The sequence below is a fragment of the Sylvia atricapilla genome, chromosome 16 (genome assembly GCF_009819655.1).
Source record: "Sylvia atricapilla isolate bSylAtr1 chromosome 16, bSylAtr1.pri, whole genome shotgun sequence".
NCBI lineage: Eukaryota > Metazoa > Chordata > Aves > Passeriformes > Sylviidae > Sylvia > Sylvia atricapilla.
This window is the reverse complement of record NC_089155.1, coordinates 14,981,944-14,998,765: the sequence shown is the minus strand read 5'-3', so window position 1 is coordinate 14,998,765 and position 16,822 is coordinate 14,981,944. Positions and strand designations below refer to the sequence as shown.

The window sequence follows — 16,822 nt, the reverse complement described above, 5'->3', positions numbered from 1 at the left end:
CAACATTAGCAAAGCAGGTTAAATATGTACAGTATGACTCCAAGTTTCTTCTGGTTTGTGAGCTTTTGAAACTGAGCACTGAACTCAAACTGCTCCTTCTGAACTGTCAAAGACTTAAGGCCTAAAACGTGGTTTTCACATGAGAGTTCAGCGTTAGTATCCAAACCCAGCCAAAGCCCTGTGGTGGCTGCAGACACCTGGATGATGAATGCCTCTTGTCACTGACTTCCCAGCCTGTCCCCTTGGGATCAGAAATCCCTAGAGGATGAGCTCCTTAGTGGCTTTCTTCCCAGAGGTGTTTTAGATCCATGCCTTCAACTCTCCACCTACAACAGACTGTGGTACACCAGCAAAATGAAGAACCAAGGGAAAGCTCCTCTTTGCTCTCTCTGCTGAAATTTTGCAGAGTTGGGCCACTACTGCCACAGTGAGAATAGGAAATGTGGGATACCTGGAGGAATGCAGGAGTTATCACAGGTCTGGGAAGCTGATGACATTTAGAGTTCCAGTCCAGATCTCCAAGTCAGCACAAGAGCTTTGAGAACACCACAGAAAATGTACACAGACATCATCTCCAGGAATCATTGAGAATGCTTCTCTTTTTGAGTCTTCTGGAAATCCATCATCATGTGTGCAATTAAACCTCTCACTCAACTCTGATTGTGGCCAATCTCTACGGGAAACTCTCCTTTGTCTGATACTCAGATCCATGCAACCAGCTCTGATTCATGGTGCAGTCAGTCTGGGCTAACAAGCAGAGGTGCTGATCACAAGTTTACAGCACATCACAGTAACCAAATCACAATGCCTGGAGTCAGGCCAAAACCCAAATTTTCTTCAACCATGCAAAGAATGTTAAATCTTGACAAACTGAAAAAATATACATGTCCTTCGATGAGAAATAATTGTGCAAATAAATAAATACTAGATCTTGCTTGGATTGTGTTTTTCCAGACTGAAAGCACTTTTTTGTTCCTTGGTGTTTTTAACAAGTATTTTCCACAAGTATTTTCCAAGGTTTCTGTTGTTTTCTATTTTCAAAGGCAAACTCTCCTGGGATAGAGCAAACTCAGATGAAGAGGGTGGGGAAACCTATCCACCAGGATTTCGTGGCAATAGGAAAGCATATTTCAAACACCAGTGCTGAGGAAATTGCAATAAACCTCCTTTGGTGGGATCAGAGCATGGGAAGGATTAATGCCCTATCGTGAGTGTAGAGGCAAACAGATGTTCCACAGACAGCAAAGCCTCAGGATTGCAGCTACTCCTAACTGCTAAACACAGCACAAAGCAGAAGTTGGGCACAACTGTTCTGTGGATAAGTGTACTGAATTTACTGTACTGCTTTTGCAGGGTCTTCACAAGTCCCTTCACTCAAGGGACTGATCATTTATGCATGCAAATGAAAGCAGCTCATGACTTAAGCATGACTACTACACATTTGACACAAATCTGTGCCCTCTAAGTAGGAGATTTTTTCCTCAGCACATGCTCTTCACCTGTTTTCTGTTTGAGACAGGACTGCATTTTGACAGGGGGTGTCTGATGCACTTCAGAACTACAACAACAGCATTCATACAGCTTAAGAATTATGTCCTGAAATACCTGTGTTCTTATCAGTCTTTTAACTTGCATCTGAGTTTACCTTACATATAAGTACATTTGAATTCAAACTGTGTTTCAGCTTGATGGCAGACCTCTTCCAAGAGAGTAGAGCCCATTACTTTTTCCTCCAGCATGTCAGCCCTGGGGTACCTCTAAAACACCTCCAGCTCCCAGCTCCTTTACACTGGTGCAAGGGCCTCCTGGGCAGAGGAAGGGCTTGAGCTGTGCTCTGGGAACAGGTGGGAATGCCCCTGCACTTGCAGCTCTGTGAACTGTGATCCAGAACTCCCAGCACAGCAGGAAGGTCCCAGCGCCACAAAGGGGCCTGCAATGTCCTAGGAGCATTTCCTGTGCTCCCAGAACAAATTATGCACTCTGCCCAACTAACAAGTCAGTCATAGGAGTTGGAGATATACAGCAAAGCAGATCAAGAATTAGCATTTATGCAGTGAAGAAAAACCTAGCTACACGTGCAACTGCCCATTTTAACTCTACTCTCTCATTTTTCTCCTCTACTATAAAACAATACCATTTTAGCAAAAATCAAGGTTTACATTAACATATTTCTTACCAGAAGATTCTTTCCCAGGATGTTTTCCACGAGCTTGAAGTCATTACGTAATTGTTTGCTCTTGGAACTGGTGCCCTCCATCTCCTCATCAGCATAAAAGCGGAAATATAAAGATTCATCCTTAAATTCACTTTTCTCCAGGACTGGAAATTATATATATGGAATACATACATGCATTTACATGGAGGAAAAAAGAGAAACAGAGAAGAAAGTTAAAGGAAATCCTAAATATTTCCCCAATCTTTACAGAACACAGACCAGATCCATCTCTGTCAGTTCCTCAGCTCTGTATATTTAAGCTAATTCTGTATTTTTGGAAAATAATTTTCTTCACAGTGACTAGTAGCTCATGACATGATGTGACCTCCTTGGCATGCAGAATTTATATAAAATGCAAAAGATCCTCTTGGAAGGAAGATGCTACTCAAACCTCACACTCCTTTCCTACATCCAAATGAATATGGTAAAACCATGAAATGAGCCAAGAGGGGTAAAGGGGCTGTTTAAAAGCATGCAAGGTGTCCACACAGACTAAGGCTCAACCTTAAAAAAAATTGAGAGGGAAATGAGATCTACAGCATTCTAGAAGGCATGAAAAGGTTCTTGAGCAGTTTTTCAAATACAAGACCTGGGGGCTTCAGATAAAAGCAGCAAGTGATGAGCAACAGCATTCAACATGTCCTTATGCAAAGGTCTTCCTTGGCAAAGGATGCAATAAATGCCAGAAGTTTGCATGGGCTCAGAACAGACCAAATTCTTTAAAACAGACCCCAACTAGGCTTACATTATTATAAACTACTATGCAAATTCTCCATTAGTTATTTACAATAATGTGCTCCCAGAAACACTATTCAAAATACAGTGACTAAATGTTATCTATGACTAAAAGTGAATGTTCCATTTGACAAATACTGTTGACCCTTAGGACTTGTATATTCTATTTCATATTGATACAGATGTGATTTGTTTACTTCCCTTGTTTGAGGATGGATGACATCTAACTTGGCAATTTGGCACTTCAGACTTGGATGCCTCAGTGTAGAGGATTGTGTTTGTTATCCAAGAGGGAAGAACTAGGCAATTGTACTTAACATCTGATTTTTTTTGGTGATATTTCAGGAGAGTACTTGGCTTGTGCATTGCTCAGTTGGCTCTGGAAGAGATGCAGTGAAAAACCATGCTCCTTCCAGCTTGTCTAATGCCCTCAGTGCTTCCCATAACTATCAGGAAGTGGTTCCCTTGGGAAGGCTCTAGAATAACCTGTAAATGGTGTAGGCAGCATGTATGGCCCAGCCCATGGCCCAGGGAACGTGACTGAAGTAGGAGCTCACTTCACTGCCTGGGGGAAGCAAAGTTGATGCATTACCATGGTGCATGAAGCCATTATTGCAGAGTCCCACACCCAGGGCCACAGCTTCCTCCCGGGTTTGACAGTCTCCCTGGAAACAGGAGAAAATTGTTACACTCATTTTCTAAGCTGAATTATTCCCCCTTCCCCACCACATAGCTTGTGGCTCTAAAATTAGCAGGGTGATCAGTGTGGGGAACCACAGCAAGCCATTGAAACAGGTCTCCCCTTGCCCAAACACTGTTTGTTCCTCCAGACAGCGTCTGTCCCTCCGACAGGAACAGGGGAACGAGCACCAGCACTGGGGAAAGATACCACATTATTTATTATAGTAAAGACTTTTGGTTTGAAATCAGAGTGTTGAACTTCAGGACCCATTAGTCACAGACAATAAAGCTCCTTCTTTCAAGCTGAGGGATCCCATCCCTATTCAGCTCAAGGGAGAAAAAGTTAAGTATGTGAACTCCTAAGGTCAGACAGGTTAAAACTACAGGGGCAGTTTGCTTACACAGCAGATTACAAAGGCTTCATTTTCTCACTACCTGAAGCCTTGAGTGTAGTCATTCAAAACAGGTACCAAAGGTGACTTGCAAATCTACAGACTTCCCTGAAACAGCAGCCTTAAGCTTGACATCTACAACTCAGTTAAATACAAGAAATGTCTACCCTTCTCCATGTATCTGCTAATTTGCAGGCACAAATGGAGACTTGACAAAGATGGTTTTACTTTTTAGGCAGACAAGTAAGCTTTAAATAGTGCTGGTAAAAATCAAAAGCACTACTGGTCTTACAAAGATTGCTAGCACTGGTCCCTGGGCGTGAGATGAGCAAAGGGGCACAGGGGAGCCTGGGGGTCACTGCCTCAGTGAGAGCTGCTGCCCCGCTCCTTCCAGAATGAATTTGGCCACAGGAGCAATTTTAGTGTATTCCTTTCAGTCCTATTTAATGAGAAGCTGTATCCTACACAAGTGCTACAACGTTTCTCCCCTCCCCTGGAGGAGGAGACACCTGAAGGCTCTCCCAGCAGCGGCAGGGTAGTGCACTGACCTAGTTTAAAGCAACCAAGCGCCCTCTGATCTTGTCAGCAAAATATCAGTCCTACTTCAAATCCTGCTAAGGAGAGCAGTAGTTATTTGCCAAGCAAATGCTGGCAAAGCCCATCACTACGGTGTATCAGCATTATTTAAATACAGGATAAAACAGGATCAGCTCTGGCCAATCCACAGAACAGCTTTTATTAAAGAGGCTGAGAGGAGGAAAGGCACAACTTTGACAAATTAAGAACTAAATACTGTTGTCTTGGTAGAAAAGGGATCAAAGCAGTTCTGAAAGCATTGCGTGACTATGTAATCACAAAAGGAAAGCCACGAAAACAGCTTTATGAAACCAGAAGTTTAACTTTTACTATAAACTAATTTCAAGTCTTCACAAATCTTCTCTCAGTTTCAACATCCTGTCAAAAGACAACGCTCAACACTCACATTGTGTTATTTTATGGGATAAATGGGCAGTTTATTTTACAGAGACTGGAATTTAAAAATCCAATTTATTATTTCTACTGTAAATAAACTGGAGGAGAAATGCCTCCTAATGTTACCGTCTTAAACCTTTAGCAGTCTTTAGTGTTTCTTCTAGGCAACAAACTCTTTGCATAAGAAGGGTCTAAACCAGATTTTGCTACTCCTGATGGGGTTAACATTACTTTGACCTCAAAACATCCCTCTAGCAAAATAGCATTCTCTAATAAGAAAATACAGATTTAATTATTTCAGCTCACTAAGTACTTCTAAATGTTATATAGGTATTTGTCCAAATACAATAAAGGCAGTAATGAAAATCTTCAGAAAATAGAGCAGTTTACAATCATCAATCTTGACAAAATGTGTCTCAACCTTTTCATACAGAAACTAGATGTGAAACTAGATACACTAGTTTTGACGTGATAACTTAGGTTTATTCCACACAATCTCTCCATTTGAGTCATCAGAATTACAGAAACAGTTTACAGTCAGTACCACAGTGAAGAAGCATGCCTAGAGCATTACTAGTACTCATACCACTGCTGCCACCATTACAGTTATTATTATTGCTGTCCAGTTCTGGTAATGATGAGCTGTCTAAAGCCCTAACCGTGGTGGCTGGCTGCTTGGGGATGGCTCAGCCCAGCAAGGGAAATGGTCTCACACCAAGACTGTTTACAGCTCCCTTGCAGGAGGAAAAAAAGCAGATGCACACCGGCAAGAACAGCAACCAAACCACTTTTAAATTTTCCACTGATACATTGAGAAAGGCAAGTTTTAGGATTATGAAGTACCTCGTAGCAAAGAGAGTATCTTTTCTTACCTGTGCAATAAGCCAGTCCACTAGTTTACTTGCAGGGATTACTGATTTGTACGTCTTTAGGTGGTAGTCACGGTCTCTAATTAAGGAAGAGAATTCAGGGGAAATCAGGACAAAAAGGTACACATTTCTTTTATACTCTAAACCTATGTATATACTATTGTGACCTACTACTAATAAGCAGCCATCTTTTCTCTCTAGAAAGTTTTAAAACATTTCCAGCAACTTGAATTAGGAAGATACTTCAGATCAACACAAAGAAATGTTATTTAAAATTTCTCTAGATGTTGTTTTCGAGCCATCTTCAGGGAGCTTCACATTCCTGCCAGAGGCAACCAGAAGATTCTTTTCACAGACGTCCTAAACTGCTGCTGTAACTCAGGTTAGAATACTGCCACCAGCAGTTCCACTAAAAATTACACTCTTCTGGCTGGAAATCATCCAAATCCATTCACATCCAGCTTACATCTTTTGGCTCAGTACCAGTGCCATCTATAAGCTTCAGTATTCTTCTCTAGTGTTTACTGATTAATGTATTCATAGACAGGGACTCTAGACATTCCCTCTGGCCTCCTCTTTGTGAGGCTCATGGAATTAGGGAGCTTTTTGTCTATTTTGTCAAGAGAGATTTCCACACTTGTTCAGATTTTACTTCCTTTAGTAAAATATCATGTAGTAGCCCGACAGAAATAGAATATGCAGCATCCTTTTATGGGATCAGATCATTCCAGTCATTGTAAATAAGAAGGCTGTGTTTAGTTCTTGTAGCACAAGTGGCACCAGCTCACACCCAGCCCTTGCAGAGAGCAGCACTGTTCTTGCGAGAAGGAAAGGAACTCTATTGTAACTTGATGCTTTTTGCAGTTTTCTCCCATTTCTCTTGCCAAAGCCATGATATATTGCTGATTTTAGCCGTTGTGAAATATTTCTAAAGGATTTGATACACATACAAGGGGACTGTGTGGCTCAGGACACTGAGCTCTAACACCTTTTACCTCCAAGGTCACTGGATTTAATCCAGTTCAGAAGAGCACAAAAGCCATTTTAAGGCTGTTTACTGGCCCACGTGAAATAAGTTTCATGGTCTTGATCCAGTTCCTAGTTCCACATCACAAAAGCCATTACCACAATTAATTTGCATTAATTGGCTCCCTCTCATTGAGAGTCTCAGTAGAGAGGCCAAATGCTGAATGGGCTATGAAGAATTAATTCCTCTCTCACCCCTGGAGGTGGTCCTTGTGTTTGAAGCTTGAGCCCCACTGGCATGGCTGTGGAAGGAAGCACAGCCAGAGGGGCTGTTTTACAGCCTGGATGGGTCCATGAGGCAGGTCAAACAAGACTTCACTCTTCAGTTCTGTCAAATCAGCCTCTTTGATCAGCTCCACACTCTCTGATACTGCCTTCTGCCTAAAAATTGAATATCCAAACACTATCTAAACCCCATCCTACCCAGTCCTGCTGCTTTTACTAATCATTTACAGATACAAATATGTTGTGACTGACTGTTCAAATTACAGCTTCAGCTTTTATTCTGCTTCAGACTGGGCTTTTATTTGTTTAGGGTGCTCTGAATGACAGAATCCCAGCACCACGCTGGAATCTCTGCATCACTTCAGCATCTGTTGGCATTTTCTATAACCCAAATAATAGAGCAGCTACTATCCCCAGCACATGGTATGCCCTGAATGAGAGTCACTGTAACCATCCCCAGCTGCAACTCTCCCTGAATCCCCAGTTCCAACATCATCCATCAGCACTGCAGCTACACATCCCAGCTGAGGAGATGCAAGGGCAGTAAAAGAGCCAGAAAATTCAGAGAATTACTGTTTATAGTAAGAAACAAGAAAGATTTCAATAGTAACACCATCCTTTTAACAAGTCAGATAATAAATACAAGAGGATCCCAAAGGGGAACTTACTTCACCACTGGGAGTGTACAGGCAGTGCAGTCGGCAGTACAGCCTCACCCCCTGGAGAAGGGAAGATGCAGAGTTAGCAGCTTTTTGCTTTCAAAGAAACACTGACTAGCTAATGCTGACCAAACCTGGACACTGATGTCTCTACTCAGCTGGAATTTTCTATTGATTAATACTGATATTCAAAACAGTTCCTTTAGCCTCTCTGTCAAACATTCTTTCTTTTTTCCTGGCTTCCAACAGCCAGAAATCTGTTTTTACCTCTGATCACCTCTATTCCAACACTTTTTCCATAATCCTTCCTCACAATTAACCCATTAACCAATGCCCATAAGAAAAAAAAAATCAAATTTATTAAAAGGTATGTGGACAAATATGGATCAACAGAACTCATTTGACAGACAGTTTTTAGGAACAGTTAAATATTGATCTCTTCTATCCCCCATGAACCATCATACCCAGATTTGCAGCAGACATGTTACCACCTACTGTTTTAAGACCTTTTGTTACTCTGTTGGGATTGCAATCAGCAGTCTTGGGTGCAGCCACAAGTGTACTGTTGTTCATTGCTAAAATCTGCTTCCCGCCCCTCACACGAACATCTGCTGTGGCATTAGGACATGAGCTGTCCTGTGGATGGACAGCCCAGTGCAACACGGACCAGTGGCAACGTCCCCCACACCAGGCCAAGGCCATTCAGAGGGAGAGCAAACTTCTGGGTGCACATCACAAAGTTCCAGCCAGGAATGACAGTACACACCTTGGACACGATGTCTTCCAATTCACTCCTTGGCTTGTATGTTCCATCATCATAACGAAATCTGTACATCACCTGTTCGTTCTTAAACTGGTGCTTATCTGAAACTAAAACATCAGCATGATAATTAAAGCTGTCTTTTGTCCTCACCATGGTCTTTATGGGCCAGTTGGTAAAAATGGAATTTTAAATTTTACATCAGATTCAGTTTATGTAAGGCTTTGGAAACAGTCCTACGAAGGGAATTGGGAACATCTGACCTTTCTCGATGAGTTTTGAATAAGGTGTTGCAAATTTCCACATACTTATCACAGCACTTATAGCCATTTTTGCAGTTGCCCAAAATTCTGCAACTCCAAAGCAGAAGCATGCTGGTGGCAGAATTACAGCTGTCAGAGGTAATCTTCTGTTATGGTTCTTACAGTTACCAATGAGTTCCTTCTAAAAATTAGAAGGTTTTTTTCACCCAGAAAAGCCACTCCACTGCAGAGCAGCTAAAATCTTACTGGGTAATGGTATTGTATCTGCTGAGAGCTTTAAAGGTGAGGACACAAATGATGTTTCAACATGATCAGCTTCAGTAAGTTTTCCACCCTCACTTCCAGGGCATTACTGAAATCTGGTATCTTTTTACGATACCTTATTATTTTTTATCACTCACCATGATGAATGATTCCATTTTCCAACAGTGCCTGTCCCAAGTTGACCCCTTCCTCTGGTTTGCTTATCTCTCCAATCTCAGTGAGCCAGGACACAAACTCGCTGCAAAGAGGAGCAGGACACAGTTAGCTCGGAGTGGCAGCAGCACTGCCTCTGGGAGCCATCAGCCAGCCACAGACTGGCCTTGGAGCAAGGGGGAAAACTCTTGGAAGCAATGGCACCTCCATGCTATGGCTTCATTTCCTACATCCCTGGAGCAAATGCTCTGCACAAGATTTAGGCTCTTCCCATTGCTGCCCTGAGCGCACAGACAGTGTGCACACAAAGAAAAGAGACCTGGCTGCATCTATAGGGATGATGCAAATCCAGACATCCATGGGGGCAAAGATTAGCAAGCAAGATTAACTGAGGACCTTAAATCAAGTTCAACAGTAGGGTATCCTCCCTTCCCAGCTACTGCTTGCCAAGTTACCTGTCCAAGTAGTGTTCATGATATGACTTACACATGCTCATCCTCCTTCACTGGGTCTGGTTTCTGTCTCCAGCCCCACAGTGTAATTGGATTGGCTTTAATGGAATCACAGGAGGACTTAGAACAGAAGACTCAACTACTGAACTCAAGCACAGGGCAGTAACAGACAGCATGAGCCCCACTGACAGGTTTATTTAGGTTGTTTTCTGGAGGTGGTGTTTGGCAGATTACATACATCATGCTTCTAATTATACACAGAAGATGCAAGTCTCATCTGCTGTTCATGCAGCACAAACCAAAACTTCTCTGTTGAGGGGCAGAGCTGTACATATGGCCAAGAAATTATAGCTATGTAGGGCACTGTTTATTAGAAACAGGAAGTACAAAAAGTGGCCATAGCAAGCCTGATGAATCCGGCTCTGCAGAGCCCCAAGGGACTGAGCTCTTGCCAGGTTAATTAGCAATTATGCTAGAAATGTGTTACAGGTCATGGAGAAGAACAAAAGGAATATATGAAAGTAGAGCAACTCATGAAAAATCCTTTGTCATTCTTTGGTAATATCTAGCTGAATCAAAGAGGTTTTCCAGTAAGGTTTGTTAGAAGTATAGGACTTATCAGGCCACATGATGCACGAAATTTCATTTGTGCCTGTTACACTGACATCAGGAAGGTTCTAATACAATCCTGAGGCTTGGACAGTTCTGCTGGATCTGTAAGTATCACCTGGAAAGCATTTGCTTGCACACAAAAAGAGAGCACAGGTTAGGCCACCAACAGCCCCGAGCTTGTGGGAGTTCAAGGTCGTTTTCTTACTCCTGCTGCTGATCTGGAGCAGCTGTTATGACTTACTGTAAACAGAGTGAGCTGCCACACTATTCAGCCTGGGTAAGGTGTGGAACAAAAATCAATGACTCTTTTTAATAAATCACTACTCTAAATGGGGCTTACGGTCTTTTTAATTAAGCTGCATCAAAGCACATCTCATCTGTGTCACAGTGCCATCCCCAGAAATTCTAGAGTCCATTAATTGGAGTGCAAGACCTTTTCAATTCAAATGTCACTTACTTGCCAAGAAAGCACTTGGGACAGTACTTAATTTTCTTCTCCTATCTTTGATAAGATTCACTTTCTTGCTCATCATCATTTGGTACAGCTTCTCTCCTTTCTCTGCAATCAGGACATATGCATCCCTCTCCATTCCAGTTTCAAACCTGGAATACAAAGCAGAAATTCCTTCAGATCTTTAACACCAAATAAAACGTTTGCTCAAGTCAGAAGCTGAGGCCAAACATCAAAAATGTTAGAAACACAAAACTTGACTTGTTTTCCATTTAAGGGGGAAATTAGGTAATTTTTTAACTGGGTACAAAACTGTCATTGGTAAGTTTAGCACCACAGAGATGCAGCTTTTCTTCTCCATTTTAAAAAGCAGCTTTAAACTTATGGTTAACAGAATGGCTTACAAAAGATGAAGAAAGTCCAAAGCAAGATGAACACGGGTCAGGCAATCCCAAGCACAAACAGAGGCTGGGAGAATGGATTGAGAGCAGCCCTGCAGAGAAACACTTGTGGGTGCAGGTGGATGAAGCTGGACGTGACCCAGGCACATGCAGCACCACACAGCAGCCCAGGGGGGCAGAGGGGAGAGGGTTCTGCCCCTCTGCTCTGCCCTGCCCTGCTCTGCCCCTCTGCCCTGCCCTGTCCTGTCCTGCCCTGCCCTGCCCTGCCCCTCTGCTCGGCTCTGCCCTGCCCTGCTCTGCCCTCTGCCCTGCCCTGCCCTGCTCTGTCCTGTCCTGCCCTGCCCTGCCCTGTCCTGCCCTGCCCTGCCCTGCCCTGCCCTGCCTGCCCTGCCCCTGCCCTCTGCCCTGCCCTGCTCTGCCCCTCTGCTCTGCTCTGCTGGGAGCCCAGCTGGAGAGCTGTGTTCACCTGAGGCCCCAACAGCACAGGGACCTGGAGCTGCTGGAGAGATCCAGAGGAGCCACGGGGCTGCTGCAGCGCTGGAGCCCCTCTGGAGCCAGGCTGGGGGAGCTGGGGGGCTCACTGCAGAGGAGAAGCTCCAGGGAGAGCCCAGAGCCTGTTCCTTTATAGTAAGACACAGCAATGAATCAAGAACCCCTGAGACGTCAGACCTGTTTCCTAGCTTTAGGAAAACATTAAGGACAGATTTTAATTCTGCCCATGGAGGAAAAAGTGCAACCTTTCTCTTTCTCTCAATACGTGTATGTGCATATGCATTTGTCCTACAGGTTCATTCAGTGCAGTACAAAACACATCATCCACTTACTCTCTCTCTGCTCCCTTTCCTTGATTATAGCATCCAGCCACTTCTGTTTATCTTCAGCAGTCTTGGCCATACAGACAAACCACTTGTTTTTGGCTGTGTTGTGAATCTTCCAGCCATTTGTCACCGTGTAGCCATTGCTGTGGTAATCTGCTGCAAAAGACCAAAGCACAAAGCACACAGTGAGCAGGAAGCCTGCTCTTTTAACCAAATCAGTGTGGGACACTTTCAGTAAAATCATCTTCTTTGAAGACCTTGATTCCTGAGGTGCTCCTCACTGGCTGCCCCAGCTGCACTTACCACTCTGGAAGTACAATATCAGTTCAAACTGAATGCTCCAGTCCTGAGAGTGACACTTGATGATTTCACCTCAGAAGGAGAACTAAAGTCTTAAATACAGGCCATCAGTGAAAGAGTCTGTGCTGTTTGTTCAGGTTATTTGTTCTGAATTTTCTGGGGTCACACTATCTTCCTGCACTGTAAGGATTTCTGTCCCCACCACACAACTCTTTATGTGTCACCTGCTTTAAGGACACAATCCTAATTCCTGGCTTACCACAACAGGGGCGGTGGTGGTGTGGCCTTTATTCAGGAAACCAGAACCGCCCTGGTCTTCCTGCCTCTGTCAGGATACAGGAATCCTAACAGAACTGCCATTCCCATATTTTGCTCATGGTCACATTCCTTGTTACTGATTTGGATACTAAGACTAGTACTTAGTAGCATTCTAAATGAGAAGAAGATCCAGAAATTCTGTTATTTTAGCTGTAATGGCTTATGATGTAAAAAAAAGGATGGAAAGAAGACAGAAGTAACTTCTATTAAATTAACTTGGATTAGGACAAAAAATAAACAGTCTTCTGGGAAAGCATACTCTTAATAAGGTCATTTCAGAAGGAAGGACTAGTGCCTGAAAGCATTTCCAGCCTTTCAACCATGTAGGTTGGTGCAATAATGAAGGCCCTACAAGTTCCATAGATTGCTTCAGATTTCACTAAAGGAGAAGGACAAGTACTTTTGCACCACCTTCCAACACAAGATCTGAACTTGCTATGTTCTTAAAGGACAATATTAAGTCACTTACCTGTTCCATCTTCCACATTCTCTACTTCCATGACTTCTGTATTTATTCGGCCCCTGAAGATATAAAGGGACCCGTTGATTGACTTTGTCCTTTTGGATGGTTTTTTCCCAGTAACTCTGCAATTAGGATGAAGACTGTCAGCAACACATAAGCAAAGGGTCTCACATACATATGAATGAATCAATCGGAGATATGACTGTTAGAGGAGGATTCAATATAGTGACTGGTGGTATCTGACCACATCTCTGCTGTTATACAATTGGAATACTCATGCAGATTTCCAAGGTAGGAGTGCACCAGTGCCAGTACAGCAAGAACAGGCTGGTTTTGCCAGATTATGTGAAGATGCAGGTGGCTTCAAGATTTACATTCTTGCTGACTGACTGAAATACATGTCCCTGAAGAGCACATGGCCTGGGGTGACAACTGCAGCATCACCTGAGAGCACTCCATTTAACTCTTGTGTTTGCCTAAAGCTGTGATCAGCCTGTGGTATGCACCACCCTCACACATGAAATGAATGACATGAAGAGGCCAGTGTCACACGCTGCCATGTGTTACACGTTGTTGTAGGGAAAATTCTCCTGGGGCAATTTTGCACCCAAGTTTACATCCTTATCCATAAGCTTTATAGTGTCTCTGCTGAATTCAGGAAAGCACTTTGCATTACTAGTCATGTTCTGATTTTTATGCCTAAAATAGGTTTAAAACTCTCTAAGTGACACCTGTTGTGCTTTACTATCCAAGAATAACCCTGCTATGCAAGCCAAAACACAACTGGTCAAATGCTCATTAAGAGGTGGCAGGTGTCAACATTCCAGTCAGTGAAGGTTCTGCTGGGGCAATTTGCCAGTACTTCATAAGATTTAAAAATATTGCAGTAAAAATCAGCTGGGGAAAAAAATTTCTTGTCAGAGTGAAGTACCTATAATAAACCCATGTAAGATGAGAATCACCAATTTTTTCTGGACCTTTTTTCTTTTAAAACTACCTTTACTGACAAATACACATTTGGTGATGACCACATATTCACATCCAATCAGACTGACAGAACTGTAATCTTGGAGCTACTGGATCCTTTCCCAAAGACAACTCCTCAAGTCTAAAGAAAACCTGTCCTAGCAGCCCTAGGGAAACCTTCTAAATGTTCATCCTATTTCCCGACATGAAGCATCCTGTTCCTGACATCAGGATTCAATTTAAAATAAAAATACCAAAATACCAATACTCAGCCCTGAAAATCGAAGTCATCAGTTTGCCAGACTTCCTTATGCTTCTGCATAAAAGGAGCTACTGCAGAGCTAAAATATCAAATCTAATTCAGATTCTAAACACACCTTACATTGGGTTTGACAATCCTACTCCTAATTTATGTTATTGTGAAAAAATACTATGTCCAGGTTGGAATGCTGCATTGTTGACTGCTTATCAAAGACTGAGCCCTGAATTCTGACTGCATTTTTGAATCAAGAAATACTCCACTGATTTCTACAAGTTAGCAAAACACAATGAGATGAGAACTAAGTCATTTATTCTCAAATTAGGAACAGGCAGAGACAGTTTCTTAATGGGGTTTGGGGTTTTTTTAAGGTATGTCCCACTAACATGTCAGTTGTTTGAGAGGTCACATAATTCCTGGAGACACAGCTGCCCTCAGAAGCTTTTTGTCTGTTAGAACCTCCAGCTTTTGCTGCACTGTTTTAACTCCTCTTTGGACTGCACACTTCTCAGAGGGGCACTCAGATACTGCCAGGAATATTTATCCTACCACAGAGTGACTTCTCTTTCCTATTGCCTAAGTGACAGAAATAGTCAAGAGCAGAGGGAAGTTCCACCTGTGACTCAGCCCTACAAAGCAACAGAGAATACAGTGAATGATCAATAACTGATCACAGCTTCCACTGACAAATTTCCTGAATGGTAAAACTGAAAATACAGAGGGACTCACCTGGATTTCCTCTTGCAATAGACCAGGAGATTATCAAACAGAAAGAACATTCTCTCCTGGATGTTCCCTGCTGAGATTTTTAACAAAGTTCCTTGCAGTAAGAGCTGTGTGCAAATATCTGTCAGATTTGATCCCTGAAACATTAAAAAAAAAGAGATTAACTTTCCTTTTGGAGTGCACAATGAAGGTCTTCACTAACACACTCTTATTTTATCTGCCATTAAACTGTGAAATAACTGATGCACTCATAAGGACTTTGCCCAGATCTATTCGCCTTTCAAGTGAGATCTGCCCATCAGAAATGTCAGTTCCATTCTAGCTCTAGCACCCTCCTTTCATAATCCGCTTGTTCTGCTACAATTTAGCAGCAGCCTGCACACACAAAATAAACTCTAAATGCTAATTCCTCAGAGTGATGCTGCCCACACCTTTCAGAGTGTTCCACGTCACAAAAGAACCAGAAATCAATCCCTATAGACAGCACAAGTCATCACACTGTGCAGTTAACTGCCTCCAGGGAGCTGGCTGGTCCTGCATCCTACCTCCCATCCTTCAATGTGGGACTGCAGCTGTTCAAGGGCTTCCAGTTTCTCCATCTGTCTCTTGGTCTCGTTGATGTTTGTACAGACTGTCTTCATTGCCTGCAGTGCGTTCTGGACAGCTGGGTGATCGGGATGCTTAGAGGGAGTCCTCTTAGCTAATTCCTTTTGAAAAGAGAAAACATGGGAACTGAGAAGTGGTTCATGGAAAGGTATGAGCATTAGCAAGCAGTCCTGCAGGAGAATGCCAGAATCATTGCAAAATTAAGGAGAATTTGGGGGAAATTTACTGCAGATGCTGTTCTCTATTCTTCATCTGTAGAGGGTGAATATGAATGCTGTTAAATAAATGACGCAATTGCTCATGTTAAACATGCTACACTAAGAGAGCTCCAGCCCAGTATGTTTTGCTGTGTCAGACGTGTTTACTTTGTATGTTTGGAAGGCTGGGACACGTGTCCTGACACAGAGACAAATATCTCTGCTCTGAAGGAGTCTGTAAGAGTCTCTGCTTCACTTGTGTCAAAGCACAACAGCCCAGTTAAGCCCTGTCCACTGAAAAGCAGCAGAGGCAAAACTCAGAACCTGACAATATTAATGAGTTTGGCAAAAGGGGCAACCACTGTCAACTCACAATTAATAATTTTTTCAGACCAACAGTACATTATAGTCAGCCACTTGATAAAGAATACATTAAAGAAACTTAAAATATGGCTGGTAATTTTACCTCGATACACACTATGGTGTTCAAGACTGAAATACTTTCTCACTATCTTTTGCCTCAGTATGTTATCTGGTTGTTTAAAAGTCCTGTGCTGCTGAATCACATCATTCTCCACGAGACACAAGAATGAGTCTGGATACAGCTGAGAGCCAGCCCAGCACTGTGATCTGAATGGAGCTACCTTGCTTCCACCCATCTGTGCCTTACTGGTAACAGGTGCACAGGAAAAGGAGGCTCACTGCTACAAATGTCAGCTGATACCCAAATGAAATTCCATACACAAGTCTTTACTGTTGCTGAAAGCGAGGCCAAGGAAAGTAAATGTTCAAACAGTAAAGCCAGGAGACAGGTGTTATGCTGTGGTGACACTAGCCTCTGCTCCATGATTGCCACACAGATGACTGTCACTAAAAAGCAGTGCAGGTCTGCAGCCCCAGGGTTACTCACACTGCACTGCAAACAGGTATGTACACACTAGCACTGTCTAAACATCCCAGTCAGACATCTCCCCAAAACAGAGAAAGACCTCTTCACTCAGCACGCCCTGCTGCCACAAACAGCACCTTGCCCACGCCT

At 42.9% G+C, this 16,822-nt stretch overlaps 1 protein-coding gene across 1 annotated transcript in view; it reads right to left on the bottom strand.

Annotated features, from left to right (window-relative positions):
• Positions 1-16,822, bottom strand: part of PREX1 (phosphatidylinositol-3,4,5-trisphosphate dependent Rac exchange factor 1) — a 105,210-nt gene that overhangs the window by 26,112 nt on the left and 62,276 nt on the right. The window contains exons 6-17 of the mRNA XM_066331022.1: positions 15,526-15,687; positions 14,984-15,117; positions 13,036-13,151; positions 11,951-12,104; positions 10,732-10,881; positions 9,199-9,299; positions 8,541-8,644; positions 7,789-7,834; positions 7,205-7,208; positions 5,868-5,943; positions 3,543-3,615; positions 2,177-2,319 (exon numbers count right to left, since the gene is read on the bottom strand). Of these exons, the coding sequence (XP_066187119.1) occupies positions 2,177-2,319; positions 3,543-3,615; positions 5,868-5,943; positions 7,205-7,208; positions 7,789-7,834; positions 8,541-8,644; positions 9,199-9,299; positions 10,732-10,881; positions 11,951-12,104; positions 13,036-13,151; positions 14,984-15,117; positions 15,526-15,687 (1,263 nt within the window). The remainder of the gene's footprint in view (positions 1-2,176; positions 2,320-3,542; positions 3,616-5,867; positions 5,944-7,204; positions 7,209-7,788; positions 7,835-8,540; positions 8,645-9,198; positions 9,300-10,731; positions 10,882-11,950; positions 12,105-13,035; positions 13,152-14,983; positions 15,118-15,525; positions 15,688-16,822) is intronic.